This window comes from Podarcis filfolensis (assembly GCF_964270895.1).
Source record: "Podarcis filfolensis genome assembly, chromosome: 2".
NCBI lineage: Eukaryota > Metazoa > Chordata > Lepidosauria > Squamata > Lacertidae > Podarcis > Podarcis filfolensis.
The window spans coordinates 13,861,887-13,882,963 of record NC_139605.1 but is presented as its reverse complement, the minus strand read 5'-3'; the positions used below and the strand labels follow the sequence as shown (position 1 = coordinate 13,882,963).

At 44.2% G+C, this 21,077-nt stretch overlaps 1 protein-coding gene across 2 annotated transcripts; it reads left to right on the top strand.

The window, feature by feature from the left end:
* Positions 1-2,845: 2,845 nt before the first annotated feature.
* On the top strand, positions 2,846-19,116 carry LOC310756839 (zinc finger protein RFP-like). 2 transcript variants are annotated; one of them, XM_083601685.1, is made up of 9 exons: positions 2,846-2,896; positions 4,262-4,681; positions 7,818-7,913; positions 8,521-8,751; positions 10,166-10,188; positions 11,552-11,613; positions 12,311-12,343; positions 14,016-14,120; positions 16,150-19,116. In XM_083601685.1, exons 2-9 carry the CDS (start codon positions 4,271-4,273, stop codon positions 16,677-16,679), a joined length of 1,491 nt encoding a protein of 496 aa, XP_083457811.1. In that variant the 5' UTR covers positions 2,846-2,896; positions 4,262-4,270; the 3' UTR covers positions 16,680-19,116. The 2 variants fall into 2 exon arrangements, with proteins under 2 accessions (XP_083457811.1, XP_083457810.1); XM_083601684.1 differs by lacking the exon at positions 2,846-2,896 and having other exon boundaries at positions 11,552-11,667.
* The last annotated feature ends 1,961 nt before the right edge of the window (positions 19,117-21,077 follow it).

Sequence of the window (21,077 nt, the reverse complement as noted above, 5' to 3'; positions counted from 1 at the left end):
CTGATGTCGAAAGGTGTGTAAGAAACCTTATAAATAAATAAAAGCAATTCCGTTTACTGCATTTGTTCGTGCCATTAATCGCTTGATGTCCAAACTGCTCCAGGGATTTGCAGAACCACAGTTAAGTATCTCTTGTTTGAACAAGTGGAGGACAAGGTGCTCAAGTCTGCTCTTATATTGTAACTCTTAAACTGCTGTTGCTTTCTTTGAGTCTTTAATACAGTGGTGCCTCGCAAGACGAAATTAATTCGTTCAGCGAGTCTTTTCGTCTTGCGCGGTTTTTCGTCTTGCGAAGCACGGTCCGTCGCAACTGCACCTCTTCAAGCGGCAGAAAAAAAGGAAACAAAAAAAGGAAAAAAAGGAAACAAACTCGCAAGACGTTTTCGTCTTGCGAAGCAAGCCCATAGGGAAAATCGTCTTGCAAAGCAACTCAAAAAACGAAAAACCCTTTCGTCTTGCGAGGCATTCGTCTTGCGAGGCATTCGTCTTGCGAGGTACCACTGTATATGAAATAAACAAGGGCTGCAGGGAGGAGGTGGGGAGCCGTGGTCTGAACCAGCAAGACTCTTCTGAAAGTAAGTGCTATTAGGTAAAATAAAAATCAAAACAATTCCTCTATGTTTGAAATGACAGGCTTCAGATTTAACATTTCCCAACATGATGCACATTGATGCAAAGCACAGGTGGGGAGCCTTTTGCAGCCCAGACGCTGCATTCCCTTGTGTCTGGAGTTTGAAAAATATTGGCCCCACCCCATGGGTGAACTTTGACGGATGGTTGGGGCAATCACATAATGTCACTATGAAATTACATGATTGACGGTTGAGTTCCCTACCCATGCCTTATGGGGAACATTTGAAATAAGTTGTGCTGGGGATAGATAGGACCAGTAGCAAAAGTGAGCAGAGTTCCTGCTATGTTCTCCATCCACACAAGCAAGAGAGATTATCCCTGTCCAAGGATAGATTTTAGTCAGAAGTGCATGCAAGGGATCAGTGAGGCCTGTATCCTGACGGCCATTTTGAGGGGCCTGCATCATTTGGCTCCTGCAGCTGAGGTTTTCCAACCCTAGTGGGAGCTTGAGCTTTTTTTTATTATTGCGTGAAAACCTTTATTTCAGTAAGCCCACAGAGACACTTCTTTAAATGTGTACACTTGCTTTTAAATTCTTGCAGATTTTACCTTTGTTTTTATTGAAAATCATACTATTTTTGTACCACAGCTTAGATTTTTTTTTAATTAACTGGTTTCTAAACATTTCCAAATAAGCAAAAGCATTAACAACACAACAATATTTCAATAACATTTAATAAAAACAAAAGTAAACTATACATCAAATAAAACTGAGACGTGTACAGAACAGAAAATTGGGGGGAAAAAAATAGGAGCCAGAATGTAGCAAAACCTGGGTAAACATGTAAGTTTTAAAGAGCTGTTTGGAAATCTCTACTGTCTCTGTCTCATGAATTATTTGAGAGAGAGCATTCCAGAGGGTGGGTGCTGCACCCACAAATGAAGTGACCACCCATGGGTGTTGGAGTGACACCATCAGGGCCACATCAGCTTGAGCTCTTACTACTGAAATTTGTTTCTCGTTTAACCCAATTTCAAGGGACCAGTTCAAATCTGATCCAAGGAGCAACTAGTATTTTTATCATACAAAACATAGCTGCTTATTCACATTCTCCTGGTTTAACAACAGGGCAAGCAAATGGGATTCTGGCTGCCCCTTCTCATGGTTCATGTACTTTGTAAACAGCAGCGAAGGAACCATATGTAAACTCAAACAGGGCAGGCTTGCATCACATTCTGGTCTTGTTTGTTTTGGAGGGAATTTCCTGCGCACAGAAATTTAAGTTCCATTCCATTTCCTTTCCTTTAACACCCGCGCGAAAGCTAAATACAGATCACCACAGTAACATGCAAAACAAGAAGAGTCGTGTTCCTATGCCACATCCTCCAGCAGTTCATACCTGCTTCAGCTGAGCTGGAGATCAGCAGTCCTCTTGAATCAGGCCAGAGATTCATCAAAGATTCCTCAACAGGCTGGTAATAATTTAGGGGCATTCTTAGTGAGATGAATTGGATTATTGTGGGAAAATTTCTGGGACAAAAACTTGTTTAAAAGTCTCTGTTCTCAGATCCAAAGAGTAACTCACCCACTGAGCATGGAGTCTCTGAGATCTGTGCAGAAACGGTTGCAGGGTTATGAGCCAGACGCAAGGAATCTGGTCGCATGCTTGGATGTGGCAATGAGGAATTTCAAGCAGGAGCCTACGTGCGTGAAGGAGAATGCCACTTGTTGGTCAACAGTGATGGGGTCGAGCTGAAATTCTCCTGTGGGAATCAGAAATGTCTCATCTGCATAGATGGCGCTGGTGGAGAGCTCAGGTACAATGCCTCTGAGCTCTCAGGGGATGTCTATCTGTCAAGATTATGTTGCAGGCCCCAGCTACTGAATGTGGCAAGTCTCCAGGGAGTGAAGGAAAGTTTGGAGAAATGGGAGATGGCCTCATTACGTAAATCCTGTTCAGAATACCACAACACACACGTAACTGGCTGTAAAGTAACATAACATTGTATATAATAAAACTGTAATCATCATATAAAAAAATTGCAAAGCACAGTTCCTGGTGGCAAGAACGTATCATATTACTATTAACCTTCTATATGTTTTTATTGTCGTAAAATCCAAGGATAGTCAAGTCCAAAGATTGTCAAGTCCAACGATTACAATGTACAGTTCCATTTCATACTGAGATCTTCCTTCTGCATAGTCCTATGTCTTGAGAGTGCAACAAACAGAACTACTTAGTGACAATAAGGCAGTTCTCAGAATACACCTTGTTTCACCCATTGGGCTTCTTCAGTGACAAGGTTTCCAGGAGAATTTTCAGTAGGTTTTTCCAGCTGAAATAGTCCACAGGAACGCAGAAGTTGCCAGTCAGAGATGCTCCATATCAATGATCATTGAAACTAAGCTATATAGGAGCAATCCCTGCAATGGGGCAGGTGCAGGCAATTAGAATTAAATATTCTTGAACAAAATTTATAAATCTAACCCCCAAAAGGGGTAAAGGTGAAATGAGGAATGTTATTGTTTGTAGAGAAGTGACAGTATGTGGAGGAATTAAGGAACAAAGAGAAGCAGGAATTGTAAATAAGTGAAGAAGCGAGGGCATTTGGACAGAGTTGATCGACCATCTCCATATCACCAAAAAGGTCAGAAATTTAAATGAAAACGTACATGAAAGTGAGAGATGCATTAGCTGAGAGTCCTGCGACTAGATGATGCTTGGGATCCCTTCCATCTCTACAATTCTGCTATTCTTTGTGCTAATTTATACGTGGAGACAGCAAATTTTAAAATAAGCAGTACAATTGAAACAGAAATACAGTCCATCTTACTGCATCAGGGGGAAAGACTGTGTCTTCCCTCTCAGTATGCTGACTGGATGCTAACTGTGAACAGGGGCTGCTCCAGAGTGCCAACTGCTCTCCCTTCTCAGGGCTCTTTATCCTTAAACCCAACTTGGATTGGATGCTCCTTCAGATACAGACAGTGTGGTATAGTGGTTACAGCGCTGGACCAGGATGGAGAGTTCAGGGTAGACACACACAATAAAAACACATGAAATCATAAATATAAGCAAACCCTTGTGAGCATATGTGTGTTTTTGCTTTTCTTTCTTTGGGCTTATTTACTTTAATTATATTTTGATCTAAAAGCCTAATCACAGCAGCTACATTGTGGCGGCTGTGGCGAATTCAAAAGTCATAGTTTGTTGTCCCCAAATCCTGTTAACATTTGGGACTGGAGCAACAGTGTTTGCATGAAGAAACTGTATGAGAACTGGGGGTGGGAGACAGGAAACCAATTCTTCCCTCACCAATTCCTTCTCAGATAAACGATTGTTTTTTCTCAGGCTTTACTTCCTTTTTCCTCCTGCTCCTGTCAGTTCGTATTTGACCTTTTATTAGCCTCATGATGGCCACATGGCTCTCGCTCAATTTTTCCTGGGGACTGTAGTTAGTTAAGGGTGCTGGGAAGTGTAGCTTTTTGAGGTAAATGGCCAATGCCAGGATTCTTTGGCAGATACTTTGAATTCATGGTACGGATGTGAAGCTGCACACTGTAAGGGTTTCTCCTGGTTTATGCTGCTGCTTTGCAAACACGTATGAGTCACCCAGAGGCAGGGAAAGGCCCAACCTTGGACTTTAAACTGGAAAAATGAAACTAAGGCTTTTATTCCTGTTTCAGGCAGACGAAATGGCAGACGAGAGTCCAGTCCAGAACCTCTGCGAGGAAACGACATGCCGCATCTGCCGGGAGTATTTCAAAGACCCAGTGATCATAGACTGCGGCCACAATTTCTGCCAAACCTGCATCACCGAGACTTGGGGGAAATCGGACCAAGATGCTTCTTGCCCTCAGTGCAGGGAACCTTGTCAGCAAGGGAATTTCAGGCCCAACCGGCAACTGGCGAGCATTGTGGAAATAGTCAAGAAATTCAGCCTTCAGACGGCCAAAGGGGCAGAAGCGCTGGGAAGGGTTTGCGAGAGACACCAGGAGCCCCTGAAGCTGTTCGGCGAAGGCGACCAAGCCCCCATCTGTGTGGTGTGTGACAAATCTAAGGAGCACAAAATGATCCCAAAGGAGGAGGCCTTTGACGAGTATCAGGTAGGGAGCTGTAGGACTGGGGACCAGAATTCCAAGGGATGCTCACTTATCCTAAGGATGGGGAAAATATTTCAGCCTGAGGGCTGCATTTTTCTCTAGGTGACATTCAGGTGGGTGTTTTCAGGGGTGCAGGAAGGGGGTGGAGGTGCGGGTGGGGGGGCCGCTCCAAATGCCCTCACTGAGGGGGGGTGACATTCGGTGCACCGCCTGCACGTGACCCCCAAGCCTACCCCGAGCCGTTGGGGTAAGAAAGGGAGCTACGCTGCTGTGCTGGCAATATTCCCCCCCTTCTCCCTTCGTTTTACCAGCTTGGGGGAGGCTTGGGAGTTGTGAGCGGGTGACGCACTGAATGTCTGCCATGGGTGGCTCATTCCGCCCCCGTGCAAAGAAGTAATACCGACCAAAAAATAATGGCAAGATAAATTATTTGACTATGCAGAATTGGTCCAAAGGACAGGTGCAATTAAAGGTCAGACCAAACCAAAATTCCGAAAAGAATGGAAAAGATATAGAGGTTACCTTAAAAAGCAGTGCCCTCACATTAATACTTGGACTTGTTTTGATTAACTTTTGCAAAACGAACTAGGGGGTAAAAGCTAAAAAAACAGAAAGAAAAGGGGGTAAAAATGAAAAGAGAAGGAAACAGTTTGCTAAATATGAAAGTAGAACTGTACTGAGGATGAAGGAAGTCATTTGGAAGAAAAGAAGAACTGAAATATGGTATATACATATTGTTTAATATTTGCTTAGTATAAGATTTTGTATTTACCTTTGATATTTTTTTTCTTTTTTCTTTATGTTTTAGGTTTTCTTTTTCTTTTTGTTAGTGTGTGTGTTTGCGTTGCAAAATAAAAATAAAAAATTATTTCAAAAAATAAAAAATAAAATGTTCTTTTTTGGTGGGTATGGAGTTGTTTTTATTTTGATTATATATTTTGTGGTTTTATATTCTGATTTTGTTCTGTGAACTGCCCTGAGATCTTCAGGTATAGGGCAGTATATAAATTAAGTAAGTAAGTAAGTAGGGGTCACAGTAGCCCTTTAATACAGAAACCTTTAGCATTTCTAGGTAGGGCTGGGGATATACTGGACCTGAAATCCAGTCAGTACAGCTAGTACTGAGCTTGTTGGACCAGAGGTACATATAACTCAGTGTAAGGCTGCTTCCCCTCTTTCTAGATATGTCCATATGCTTCCATGTTCCTCGGGACTCCAGCCATAGAAAAAGTAACAAAGTTCAGTCTTCTGACTGTATTCAACACTAAACCCACGTGCAAGCTCCATAGCATATAAGCAAGGGTCAACAAACTGAAGCTCCATCCAGACAAGACTGAGGCACTATTAGTGGGTGGTTCCTAGACCGGATGGGTGGGAGATCGCCTGCTCTTGATGGGGCTACACTTCCTCTGAAGGAGCAGGTTCGTAGCTTGGGGGTCCTCCTGGCCCGGATCCTTTGCTGTCACTCGAGGCTCAGGTGGCCTCAGTGGCCCGGAGTGCCTTCCACCAGCTTCGGCTGCTGGCCCAGCTACGTCCCTATCTGCACAGGGATAGCCTCACTACTATTGTCTATGCTCTGCTAACCTCAAGGTTAGATTACTGCAATGCGTTATACGTAGGGCTGCCTCTGAAGACTGTTCAGAAACTTCAGCTGGTGCAGAATTCAGCGGCCAGGTTGCTCACTGGAGCAAGACTGTCTGAACATATTACACCGATCCCTGGTCCGACTGCACTGGCTACCAATTAGTTTCCGGGCCCAATTCAAAGTGCTGGTTTTGACCTATAAAGCCTAAAATGGCTCAATACCTCAAGGACTGCTTTTTTCCATATGAACCTACCCGGACCCTGAGATCACCTTCTGAGGCCCTCCTTAGTGTGCCTCCTCCTCGAGAGGTCAGGAGGGTGGCAACACAAGAACAGGGCCTTTTCTGCAGTGGCTTCCCATCTGTGTAATGCTCTCCCCAGGGAAGTTCTCCTGGTGCCTTCATTATACTGTACACCTTTAGGTGCCAGGCAAAACCATTCTTTTTTAACTAGGCCTTTGGTTGATCCGATTTACATCCTATGCCCTTTTAAAGTGTGGTTCTTTCTTGGGGCTGGTGGTATGGGGTTGTTTTTATTTTGATTATTTTGTGGTATTATATTCTGATTTTGTTCTGTGTACCACCCTGAGATCTTCAGGTATAGGGCAGTATATAAATTAAGTAAGTAAATAAGTAAGTAAGTAGGGGTCACAGTAGCCCAGTCTTGCATGCAGAAATCTTTAGCATTTCTAGGTAGGGCTGGGGATATACGGGACCTGAAATCCAGTCAGTACAGCCAGTACTGAGCTAGTTGGACCAGAGGTACATATAACTCAGTGTAAGGCAGCTTCCCCTCTTTCTAGATATGTCCCCAAACCCCAGAGCATAGGTATCAGGTATTAGCAATGTAGCCATGTGGCTCACAATTCTGCTGCAGAACCATATCAAAGCTTCCTGTTAGCAGAGGCCCAGGAAGTTCTACCTGCAAAATACTGCAAGGGGGGAAAGGAGGAGCAAATGTTGTGAAGTTATGAGGAGTAAAGGATGTTATTAGGGCCAGTGCGGTTTCTTCTGGGGGTACTTGGTGGAACTGGCACCTTTCCACCCCAAATGTGAAAAGTGTGGCACTTCCTGTGATAACTTCATGGTGAATACTGCAAGCTGCTTTCCTTAAAAGAAAAAGAACGAGCTCTGAATAGGGCTGTGCACCAGCCACAACCTCTGGTTCGTACCCAGTTTAACTTTGGAAAAGAGCATGGTTTGGTGCAGAAAATGTGAGAGGGTAACTGACTTGGCTCAGGATCTAAATCTAAATCCTGTACAGATACTCTGTTTTGTGCAAACTAGCAAACATTTTATCTCTTACACTGTGTCCCCATAATTTTGAGCCCTCTTGTTTTCCCCAGATTTAATCAGAAAATGAATTATTAGCTATATAGATATGCATATGTGAACACTGATTTAATTCTACACTGAGAATGGAAGTTTCCTAGAAGCTGTACATAGACTCTTCTTATCCTTCATGTTCTTGGTTTCTTGAACACACACGGCTGTTACAGTTTAGGAGTATATCTCTATTGCCAAAATTAACCCAAATGCCTTCTTGGTCACCCCAGGGTAGAATCCTGCGTCATTTGGAGTTCCTGAACAAACAGAGAGAAGAAATTCTGTATTCTAAACTGAAGAGGGAGACCGAAAGCCAGAATCTGCTGGTAGGTGCAAATCTTCTTGCCTCTCCAGGATGGTTATATTGACAGAGTGAGGCCTTAATTCTGTGGTGGAGCCTATGCTTTGCTTGCACAGTGTTCCAGGTTTGATCATTGGCATTATCAATTAAATGGATAATGGGTGGTAGAGTTGGGAAAGGTCTCTGCTTCAGACTTTGAAGAGCAGGATAGGCTAAAATTGATAGGGTTGTCTAACGCCAAATGTAGTACTTGAGTCCAAAAATGTCCAGCCATGCCAGCATTAATCCTTTAAGAATGAAGTGAACCCCACAAAGCCAGTCTTCCTTCTTCTCGTCACTTCCTTACGGCCCTACTATTAGGCAGAGTGAGGTGGCCAAGGCAGGCTGAAGATGCCAGCAAATAGAGAACAGCAGCAGCTAATAGATCAGTAGGTGAGCAGCAGGAAAATACTGAGGACTGAGCCAAGCAAAGTGGCCATGTCCTGCTAAGCCAGCCTGCCTGCCGCCCTCAGCTGTGACTGAACTTCTGTACCATTGTTAGCATTGAAGTAAATATCAACTGCCCTGCTTGTGCACATGGAATTAAGGGGACATCTAAATGTCTTTGTCTGGCCATGACACTCTCTTTGCAGAAGCAGACAGACATGGAGAGGCAGAAACTCATAGCTGATTTCAAGCAATTGCACCAGTTTCTGGAAGAACAAGAGCACCTCCTGCTGACTCAATTAACGGAACTGGACAATGAGATTAAATCCTGGGAGGACAAACATATTGCAAAACTCTCTGAGGAAATCTCCTCTATTGATGACCTTATTAAGGAGCTGGTGGAGAAACAGAAACAGCCAGCGACTGAATTCTTGCAGGTAAGAGTTGGCACAATTAAATAGTCCAGGTTGTCCTACAGGTAAGGGCTGTACCCCCAACCACTCTATTGGTTTACAGAAGTACAGTGGTACCTCGAGTTACAAACGCCTCAGGTTACAAACACTTCAGGTTACAAACTCTGCTAACCTGAGAGTCAGTGTGGTGTAGTGGTTTAGAGCAGTAGACTCGTAATCTGGGGAACCGGGTTCGCGTCTCCGCTCCTCCACATGCAGCTGCTGGGTGACCATGGGCCAGTCACACTTCTCTGAAGTCTCTCAGCCCCACTCACCTCACAGAGTGTTTGTTGTGGGGGAGGAAGGGAAAGGAGAATGTTAGCCGCTTTGAGACTCCTTCGGGTAGTGATAAAGCAGGATATCAAATCCAAACTCTTCTTCTTCTACCTCGAGTTGAGAATTTTGCCCCAGGATGAGAACGGAAATCGTGTGCCGGCGGCGCAGAGGCAGCAAGAGGCCCCATTAGCAAAAGCACACCTCTAGTTAAGAACAGTTTCAGGTTAAGAACAGACCTCCAGAACAAATTAAGTTTGTAACTAAAAGTACCACTGAATTCATAGTAGGGATATGCATTGGTCACACATTTTGTTCCAAACTGTGATTTGGAGCTTCATCAAACGGCATGATTCAGGTTGACCAATGGGAAGGCTCCCCTGTTCTGCTTCTGGTCCATATATCCCTCATTCCCCTGCTTCAATACTTGGAAAATTTAAAACATCTATTACACCCCATCCTCCCTTTTGATAGAAGTGGATGAAATTTGCAGGCAAAGCTGCTCCTGCAGTATGGGTGAAGCCTGCCAAATTACAATGGATCCAGGGAGTTTTTGTGCTAGCATTGGCAATGGCACCAGCAACACTGGCCAGTTGAGTTCTCCCTCTACCCAATTCAAACATGCCCTCGCTGTTGTGTGTAGAGCAATATACATCATGAGCGGTAGCAAGTTGACATCTGCTCTCAGGCTGGTGGCACCAGTGGTGGGAGCCAGCAGCAGAGCATAGCCCGGGATCACTTGCAGTTGGCAGAAGATCCCATTCCATGACGAAGCATAACTGGGGGTGGGGTTCTGGGGCAGAGGGGGGGCCTACATGCCCATTCAGGGGGATTTTCAAATTTAGAAGTAAATGTCTGGGCTTTTGTAGTTTAATTAAGCAGCTGGAGGAGAAACAGAAGCAGCCAGTGACTGAATTCTTGCAGGTCAGCAATGGTGCAACGAAACCCTCCAGGTTGTCCTCTGGGGAAGGGCTGTTCATCAGTCTATAGTCTATAGAAGTATTTACAGTAGGCATGTGCACTTCAGTATTTGGTTAATATATAAAGAAAAAGGGGAAAGTAATAAACTGCTGGAGGCAACTGGTGCAAGGGACTGAATTTCTCTCATTCTGTCTCTTCCATCTAGAATATGAGAAGCATCCTGGAAAGGTATGTGGCTTTGTTATGAATAGTGGGCTGGTATTGATTTCCTTCCTTGGAGATAAGGGATAATTTAATTTGGTCTATACTTTTATTTGAACCAATCTAATTCAGAGTTTACAGAGCAATAAGCAGATCAAAAAAACAGTTACCAATCTGACTGCACAATTTTACAAATGTTGTGATGCATTTTTCCGTATGGGGAAATGCACAAAAAGCGCATTGGGGTATGCATAGAACAGCATACCAAAATGGATAGGGTTTTTTGGGGGGAATGCATATAAAATGCATATTTTAGGAAGGAGTGATGATATTTCTTCACCTAGTGTATACTTCATATCATATCAGAGATGTTGGTGGTGGTGGATTATTAGATTTCTTACATGCCCTCCACTGTCTGGTTCCAGGGCAGCTTGTGAATTAAAATACAATATTAAAAATAGTTAAAACAAATTACAATCCAAGAAAACAGGGTGGGTCCTAGAATACATATCCTAGATGTCAAAGGCCAGGGTAAAGAGATGCTCTTAATTACTGTATACACTATGTGCAGACATAATTTGTTGGGGAAAATATTCAGTAAGGCTGTGCTCCAGATTCAGCTGGATCCTCTACCAAATTGGGCCAATTTATACCCTGTTCTGATCAGGCAGAAGCAGCGACAAATCACAACTTAGATAATCAGGCACTTCTGACTTAGCTGTAATTTTAAACATGCTACAGTATGCAACTTGTGTGTCAAAATGTCAGACAGATTGTTTGAAAATATTTCGGCATCTTCAAAGTAAAGTTGATTTTTAAAAAATGAGGTAAAATGGATTAAGGATTGATCATTTATATGTAATTTTTAAATGAAAAAATGTGTATGTAAATTTACACTTTATACTCCCCCCCCCCCCGATACATAATTTTCTAGTTTGTCATAGGTCTTTGTAATGGTCACAGGGCAGACAATACCATTAGTTGCTATCATAGGATTTCATCCACACTTCTGCTTTTCCGGTTATTTCTAGGAACAGGTCTGAGAGGCTTTTCTTTTGTCCTGCCGCTTTTCCTGGGAAAACCTGCTGCTTACCACTGAATTGGAAGAAACATAAATCCGTAGAAAACCCAATAAATGTTTGCTTCTATTCAGCTGTCAATCCGCAGAAAACCTGATTCAGAAAACACGACTGACCTTGGTTCTGATTCAGTAGTAAACCGTGGGGATTTTCGTGGGGAAAATGGGGGGAATGAAAGAAAAACCTATCATGGATGAGCCCTTGGTATCTTCCCGCTGTTCCCACTTTTCTCCTTCATTCTGATGTCTGAATTAAGAATGACTTGAGAATGACCAGATGGGGCACAATAAACCTCACATTCTTCTTCCTAGGTGTAATGGAAATGAAAATAAAACCATGGATGCTTTTCCTCCTGGATTAAAAGACCAAATAGGTAAATTCTCTAAAATACATCCTTTTTTGGAGAAGGAGACCAAGAAATACATAGGTAACAAGGGTCATTGTATGATGTTTTAGATGTGGAACAGATAGATAGATAGATAGATAGATAGATAGATAGATAGATAGGTATCAATATAGTTGCATGCCATGCCAATTTCCAAAGAAGTGAATATTCTGGGGTCCCAGGCTGCTTCCCCAGGGTTCGAGCTTCCTATTGGCAAATGAGGCACAGCAGAGACTGTGGTGTCTTTAGGATATATGGTTTATTTACACATATATACAATCTGAGCCTACAATGGAGGGGTTCACAGGCACCCCAAGAGAGTCTTGTTTCTCCCATAGCCCCAGCCTTGCATTCAAAACAGGAATCAACCCTCGTGCTCTGGTTCTCTTTCCATCTTGCTGCCTTTTGCAGCCTGTCACATCCCTAAACTCTACTTCAAAACTCTGGTTTTGTCTTCTAACTCTCTCAGAGCTGGGGGAGGCAACTCTTCTCTGTACCCCCCCCCCACCCCGAACATGCTTTCATAACACTTAATGCTAATGCTGGAAGAGGGAGGAAGATGGAGAACTATGGCTAAATTTTAGATTTAGGCATGAACACTCTTGCAGACATTCTAAATCTAAAGCAATGCCCTTGGAGCCAAGTACGAATATTGACTTTTTCCTCATTTCACTTTTTTCCTTAGACGTTGTGCTCTCTGGACCTCAAGAAAATAAAGGTACATTTCCAGGTTTGGCAGATCTTTAAACAGTTTTTGCAGATGAGATATGGGAGGGTTTTGCACTTCAGTCTCCCAGCAGCACAAGATTGCTGGGGTCCCAAGCTGCCTCCCCTGGGTTCGTATTTCCTTTTGGGAAATGAGAGACAGCAGAGATTGTGGTGTCTTTAGGATATATGGTTTATTCACACATATATACATTCTGAGCCTACGATGGAGGGGTTCACAGCATGGACACCCCAAGAGAGTCTTGTTTCTCCTATAGCCACAGCCTTGCATTCAAAACAGGAATCAACCCTCGTGCTCTGATTCTCTTTCCATCTTGCTGCCTTTCACAGCCTGTCACATCCCTAAACTCTGCTCTACGTCAAAACTCTGGTTTTGTCTTCTAACTTTCTCAGAACTGGAGGGTTAGGAAGCAAGCAAGAGTAACTGAAGCTTGACATTTGAGCGTTCTTTTTTTCCTATTTCTCTATTTAAAATTCTGAGTAATCTCTGAAACAACCCCCCCCCCAATGTTTTCATAAAATGTAACGGTAATGCTGGAATGGTGTGGCTTGCTGAAGTCAGGTGGGAGTTCACCACACCTCAACTGGTGTGTGTTATGAGCACAGCAAACGGAGTCATCATAGATTTCCTTCTCCCAACCAAACAGCATCTTTCAGAGTCCCAGTTAAGGGGGAAACTCCTCACACGCAGTTCAAAGTAACCAAGTGTTTAATGTCTCCAGACACAATTCCAGTCCTTCATCATCTTTGAAGTAAAGATACGTACGATCAGATCCATTGACACTGATCACCATGCTAGCTAATCATTCTATGCAAAACCCACAGCCTCTTTCCCTGAGTCTCACAGAGTCAGACCCTTGATAGCAAACGGGACAGGGCACAGACAAGACAAACAGGATGAAAGCAATGCCCTAGTCCATGGGTCTGCAACCCGCGGCTCCGGAGCCGCATGTGGCTCTTTTACACCTTTGCCGCGGCTCTGGGGCGGATACTAGCGAGGGGAGGAGGCGCATTGTGTGCCCCGACACTCCCCACTGTGGCGGGCGCTGTACTGGCTGTGACGTCGCATGGGGGCGGTGCGTGCGTTAGTCACGCACCGTCCCGACGTCACCTTCCCGCCTGCCCGCTACATTGTAAGGGGCATGTACGCTGGTCACTGCATTGAAAGGGGGCATGTACGCTGGTCACTGTTTTGAAGGGGAGTGAAGAACACACACACACACACAAAAGGTAACTTGTTAATTTAACGTTTATTTCTATGAGGAGAAGTTATTCTGAGGGGTCAAACAAAAAAAATAATAAAAAAGTGACAAAAAAGTTATTTTTATAATGATGAGTTTTGTGGCTCCCAGTTTTTTTTTTCTTCGGAAACGGGTCCAAGTGGCTCTTTTTGTCTTAAAGGTTGCAGACCCCTGGCCTAGCCAACCAGAGCACAACTGTTACATGTCTTACTTGGCCATTTTTAAATCTACATCATCCATTTCCAGATACTTTTACCAATCAGAGTCACTTTCTTCATCCATCAGCTCAGAGTCTGGAAAACAGGAAGGCATGTTTGGGTAAAGGAAGCTGCAGTAGGAAAAATGCTGGGGTTGCAAATCATATTCCCATTTGCATTGCAGGGTCAGTTAGTCCCCAACTAATCATGTTCCTTGCTGCTGCAGCTGCCTCTGTCATGCTCTCCTCAACACCAGAGACCATACAACAAGGTGAAATGAGCATCGTGAGGAAGAAGAGCAATTTGGGAACATTTGGGAAGATAGCATCAGGTACGCTGCTTGGGGGCGGATCCCCCCCCCCATTTGTGTGTGTGTGAGAGGGGGGGGGGATTTTGCAGTCAAATCTACACATACTTACTAGTTAGCATGTGAATGAGTTAAGACCATAGAGCTGTCTTGCTGATAGGCCATAGACCATAGAAATGTAATTGGTAGAGAGGGCAGTGTGTGGTGTCATTTCCCCTTCTCTCCTGAGGGGGAAGAAGCCAATAAATACTTCCTGTTCTCTCTCTCTCTCTCTCTCTCTCTCTCTCTCTCCCTCCCCCCCCCCTTTGACCAACAATGGAGGCAGACATGTTAATAGTTAATATATTCCCACACTTACCTAATAAAAACCCATCAGAGAGCATAGAGGAGTGTGAGCCATTCCCTCCCCCTTTTTTAAACTCTCTCCTGCTCCTTTTTCTTCTCCTCCCTCTTCCATCTGGTCTTCCTTCCTTCCTTCTTCATAGCTCCAGAGGCTGTTCACCCCTCCCACCAGCAGATGGAGATGCACAGAGCAATCCTACCTGGGTCTGCCCAGACATAGGTGTTGGAATCCATGATTTGCAGGCAGCTTAGCACGTTTGCAATTAGAATCTCCACAGCATGGGAATACAGGACATGAAAGGAATCTGCCTAGAGATAAGGAGACCCAGCAACAACCAAGTGATTGTCTGAGTTCCTTATGCAGGCATGACCTATAACACTGGTGTGTGTTGGAGAGTGTTAGTGTGGTGTGGTTAGTGCTGAGGAGTTACTGAGAGTGAAGAAATTGTGTTGTAAAACATAACTTGTGAATAGCTTGTATGTTTGCTGCTGTAAATAATAAAACAACAAGAACCAAGTTACTAGTCAGCAGTTTTTGTTCCTGCTCGTCGTTCAGCTGGGCAATCTCAAGAGTTGCTCAACAATCGCTGTGATACTCTTCTATACTCTGCTGTGCAACAGGCGAAAGCACTTCAAAGGTTGATCGGATTCCAAAAGTTTTAACAATAGGTTCTATGGAGTTCAGAGGGATTCATTTCCAAGCTAGCAAGTGTAGGAATGCAGTCTCCTACTTCGTTCCTTGGGCAAGTCACTGCCCTCTGAGCCTTACCACCTTAACGAAATCCATAAGCTCCGCTCTGACTAAGGATGGGGAGAAATTCAGGTCAGTTCATGTGGAAAGGCAAATCTTACCTAATTCACACTTCCTGAAAGTATACGCAAACTGATGTCAGCCTCCTTCGGAATTTGCACTCCTCCAAATGTTGCAGCACAGTTCTCCAAGGATGCAACATGTAAAAAAAGGTAAAGAACCCCTGACAGTTAAGTCCAGTCGTGAACGACTCTGGGGTTGCGGCGCTCATCTCGCTTTCAGGCCGAGGGAGCCGGCGTTTGTCCGCTCCGCAGACAGTCCCCCCCCCCCCCCCGGGTCATGTGGCCAGCATGACTAAGCCGCTTCTGGTGCAATGGAACACCAAAACCAGAGCAGCGCAAGGAAACGCCGTTTACCTTCCCGAGGGAGCGGTACCTATTTATCTACTTGCACTTTTTGGTGTGCTTTCTTACTGCTAGGTTGGCGGGAGCTGGGACCGGGCAACGGGAGCTCACCCCGCCTTGGGAATTCAAACTGCTGACCTTCTGATTGGCAGGCCCAAGAGGCTCAGTGGTTTAGACCACAGCGCCACCCGCGTCCCTAGGTGTTTGAACATGCCAAAAAAAAAGTGTTAGGAGAAATTCGCACTAGCAACACAGATGGATTTTCATGAGTACTTAAAAAAAAAAAAGAATTTGCAAAGGAATGTGAAAATGTGAAGAACTGAATTTAGGAGTAGAAAACATAAACCAAAATTTGGTAATTTGCCATTTCCTAGCCCTGGCTCCCACCCATCCCTCCAAATCGTAGCCAATCCATAACCCCCTCAATAGCTTTTCTAAGCACACAAAAAACCTATAGGGTACCACAAAAGATAGATCCACACATGCACCTTGCCCTATAATTCAAACACTGACCCAGCCCCCTCTCTCTCTGTGTGTGAATCTCTCTCTCTTACAGTGAATATAGTTTTGGATCCAGAAACAGCAAATCACTACCTCATTCTCTCTGAAGACAGAAAGAGTGTGAGATGTGGAGGGGAAAGGCAAAATCTGCCCGACAGCCGAAAGAGATTTGATCCGAAGACCTACGTGCTGGGCAGCGAGAGATTCCGTGCAGTAAGAAAATGGTGGGAAGTGGAAGTTGGGGGAGAGAAAAATGCCACGTGGGCAGTGGGGGTGGCACGCGAGTCGACCCCGAGGAAGGGACAGGTCAGCCTTAAACCCAGTGTAGGAATCTGGGCTGTCGGAAAAGCCATAGTTGGCTCATTGTATGGACTTTGGGCTTTTACTGCCCCTGAGCGGACGCCTTTGCTGTTGAATCATGAGCTCAGGAAGATCCGGGTGACTCTGGACTATGAAAGGGGTTCTGTGGGATTTTTTGATGTCGAAGGAGATGTCTTGATCTTCACTTTCCCGAAAGCGTCCTTCTTTGGGGAGGAAATCCGGCCCTTTTTCTTGGTCGGGCAAGGAGCTGAACTGAGTTGCTAAATCTTGAGGGCACGACTCCTCACAGCCCCCTCCCCAATCGCCCCCAATGCCCCGAAAAAGAGTTGTTTTTCCACTTCCTATGCAACTGTATGAGATCCAAGCAAAGAGCTGTGGAATGGCGCTCAGGGAGGAATGGCCACAGAAATTTGGGCCTTTCCATCTGTGGGGCAAGAGCGGGTTGGCATGTGGGAAGAACAGTGTTCTTGTGCTTTTAACAATGGCCTGGCAGGCAGAAATCCAACAGGCTAAGCCTCTTCTAGTATGAAAATACAGTCATGGGAAAAGCTTCATCACCACTGTATTCCCTCTTATTTTGTATCATGGCAGCCATGTTTTGTTATGGTCCTGTGGCAGCCATTTTGTTACTGGTACCAACAGCACACCCTCAAAACTTGAGATGTGCCCTCGTCCAAAAAAGTGGGCGCCCACTGGTCTACAATATCAGTTCTGTACTGTACTGAGCGTTTTGCATCAATAAACCATCTCCTTGTTTTCAGTTGCAGTGTTTAGTCTGTGGTCCTTATCCCTGGCTATGTTTCGCCTACTGAGGTGAAAATCTGAGCCTAGAGTAACAACCTAAAGGGGAAATGTCCTTGAAACTTGAAAACGTTGGCAGCATTAAGATAAATTCAACAGTGTGAATAAGTTTTGATGGATGCAATAATGGAATGCTGAATGGTTTAGTTTATGTAAAATATGCAAGGGATTTGTGGCATGCAAAATGAACCATGGAAAGAGAAGAAGGGAAGTTAAATGAATACAGTGGTACCTCAGGTTAAGAACTTAATTCGTTCTGGAGGTCTGTTCTTAACCTGAAACTGTTCTTAACCTGAGGTACCACTTTAGCTAATGGGACCTCCCGCTGCCGCCACATGATTTCTGTTATCATCCTGAGGTAAAGTTCTTAACCTGAGGTAATATTTCTGGGTTAGCAGAGTCTGTAACCTGAAGTGTCTGTAACCTGAAGCGTCTGTAACCCGAGGCACCACTGTATTCTAAAATGTAAAACGAAAAAAATTATACCAAAAAATAATAATTATTATACAAGAAGGCTCGAAGGATAGAGATCCTCCAGCCTGCAGGCCAGATTTGGCCCAGCACTGATCCCAAATTGGAACTTGAGGCAGTTTCCCTCAGTGCATACCCCCTTGCCCCACACCTGGCATCAAATAGTGTATCCGGTGTGGGGCAAGGAGATGGACATTGTTGGATCAGCTGCACAGCAGAATTTCGCGCGAGGAAGCCAGTTGCACAGATGATTCCTGGAGGAAGCAGCTTTGGCTTGGTGCCTGGAAAGTGCTGAGTGGGTCTGTGAGCATTTAGTTGGTGAGCAAGCCCAACACTCAGCACTTCCTGAGCTTCCCGCTGAGCAAAGGGCCACCGGAAACCCCCTGCAATGCGGCTCCCAAGGACCTGAAAAACTGCCGTCCATCGGGTGCTCAGGAAGTAGTGCACAAGGGACTTTGGCAGGTAGGCGGAATAACCCATTCAAGGGGCCTTATTCTTGACTGGAGATCCTGCTGGCAATTTGTGTATTAAAAAAACACAACAGTCCTGCACTTAAGGGCTCAGATTTGAAATTAACACAGGCTAGTTTTGCCCTAAGACGGCCCCTTCTTCTTGAATATATGCTGTACACATAGCAAGGAGGTGACAGTAAGATCAGATCAGGGAAGATTGAGGTTGGTGGCCCTAAATCTAGACTTCTTCACACCACACCACACCTTCCGGGAAAGCAACAATGTCGTTGCTCTGCCCGCCCGCCCCAACCCCAAGTAGGATTTTGAAACCCCATAGAAGAAACCTCCTTTTTTAAAATAGTTTTTATTAATATAAAGTACAAACAATCAAGAAAAAAAACATTAAAAGTTACAAAGCATAGGAGCAGTACTGGGATTGTCTTTTTCAAATAAACAGAGAAAAGACAGTAGAAAAATAGAAACAGCAAGAAATGTCGTGAAAGCCAAATTTCACAATTTGTTGGGGGGAGATTTATTTATTTGCCTTACATGGAACCTAAAATGACTACAAAATTATCATTTCCTAAAATGAGCAATCAGACAAAAATAAAATTGAAAGGAATCTTGAAAAGGTTTGCGCAGAACCAGGAAGAGGGGTGGGGTGGCAAAAAGCCTCAAAGAGAGACAGAGAGAAAACATTTTAAAAGGAAACCAGAACATCGTGGCTGATCTTATGAAAATGCAGTCTTTAAACGATCCTGTGACCAAATAAATCCAATTCAAAACCTGACCTCAGATAGACAATTGCTGCCCATGGAAGTTCTACTTTTGACAAACAATTTGCTTTTACTGGAAAGGCTGCTAATTTTCCCTTTGGTCATACAGTCACAATAATGCTTAGGGTTCCGTTGTATTCAGATGATATATTGCCTACTTTTTATGCCCTGTACAAATAAATGTGTTGAAGTGTGTGTGTATTTAAGTATGTATGTGTATGTATGTACACAAAAACACATCCAGGGGGTTGGGGTGCCAAACTGGGTCTTTGACCGGGGTGACAGAAAGCCTAGCTTCAGCTCTGCTCTCGCCTCCTGCGTTTCTCTGCTGCCCCCTATTGAATGGAGTTTCCTCTGCAGTCAGGACAAAAGCCAACACAATGCAAAGGCAAATCTCCTGCCAACCTAGCAGTTCGAAAGCACATCAAAGTGCAAGTAGATAAATAGGCACCGCTCCGGCGGGAAGGTAAACGGCGTTTCCATGCGCTGCTCTGGTTCGCCAGAAACGGCTTAGTCCTGCTGGCCACATGACCTGGAAGCTGTACACCGGCTCCCTCGGCCAGTAAAGCGAGATGAGCGCCGCAACCCCAGAGTCGGCCACGACTGGACCTAATGGTCAGGGGTCCCTTTACCTTTACCTTTTAAGAAAATTTGTGTACAAAACCTCGGGAGGCTGTGGACTCTCCTTCCATGGAGGTTTCTAAGCAGATGTTGAACAGCCATCTGTTATGGATGCTTAGCTGAGATTCCTGCATTGCAGGGGGTTGGACTAGATGACCCTTGAGGTCCCTTCCAGTTCTACGATTCTATGATTCTTTGATTGTAGGAGCAGGGAACATCTTATTACTGATGTTTGTAAACTGCTCCAAGAGGTGTTTTGGCTGAAGAGCAGGGTAGAAATGCTTTAAAGAAAGAAAGAAACTAAAGATACTTGGCACCATCTTCTTTTATTTCACTCACAAAGGAAATGAGATTAAAGTGAGGTCCCAACAGCTACGGATGTGGCAATTTCAGTTTCACTCTGATTTTGTTTTCCCCAGGCTTAAATTCAGTTCTCTGCATTCCTACATCAGTTAGTGGTTTTGTTTCATTTTGCTTTGCTTTGTTTTAAAAGTCCTGGGCATTTCTGTGCAATCTTCTAATATACACGTTTATTTACTTAAAAGAAATAAACAAAGAAATTCTTTAAAAAGATAGCTCCTAAAAACTCCCTTAAAAGAATAAAATCTTATTGTCCCAGGAAGTCTTTAAAAGAATCCTTCCAAAAAAATAATATTTTTTTTTGAAAAAAGACAATTTTCCAGCAGCACCTTAGAGGACCAACTAAGTTTGTTCTGGCTATGTTTGTTCTTAGTTGGTCTCTAAGGTGCTACTGGTGCTTGAAATCAACAGGAGGCTTAGTACTTGATAGCCTAAATAACAGACACATTTTTGCAAAGCATATTTCCCCATAGATATATATTCCCCTAAAATAATTCATATTTGTATGTTATTTTTACTCACGTTTGCACACTTTACTGCATTTTACCACCCCAAAGTGTCCCGAACAGCACCTGCATATTTGTTGGCTTGTGTCAGGTCCCAGCACAGTTCTCTTCCAAACCATCAGGGAGTCCAGAATTCAAGGAAAGCTGGCTGTCGAGATGAAGTCAAAGTTCCAGAGATCAGGATCCAATGGCCAGAGATAGGGGCATCCACAACATAAGGTCCAGTTTCAGAGAAGCCGGATCTGGATCAGAGGTCTCAGAGGCAGGAGCATTGTGAAGGTCAAGCAGCACGTGAGATCTTAGGCAACAGTACCAGGGCAGAAGGTCAGCAACATCAGCGAGTGGAAGGTCAAAATCAGGTGGGGGTCCTGATCCTAAGAAAATGGCAGGAAATGGGGAGCTGTCGGAGCAACTCTCAGGCCAGAATTTTGTAGGACTTGCTGAAAGCAGATAGACCTGTGAGGTTGAGCTGACAGTGTTTAGGTACGTAGGTGGTGCCCATGAACAACAAAGCTTAGTGCCACAAGAACTATCTGGTGATAGTTGCGCTGGTCTTCTTCTTCTTTGGTGATCACTCATAGCCGAGTAAGATTGTCTTCCATAAACACGGTTTTAACAATGAGTCCGTAAGTGACTGTGGAGGCCGATTCTGGATCCACACGTCCTTCCACAGTG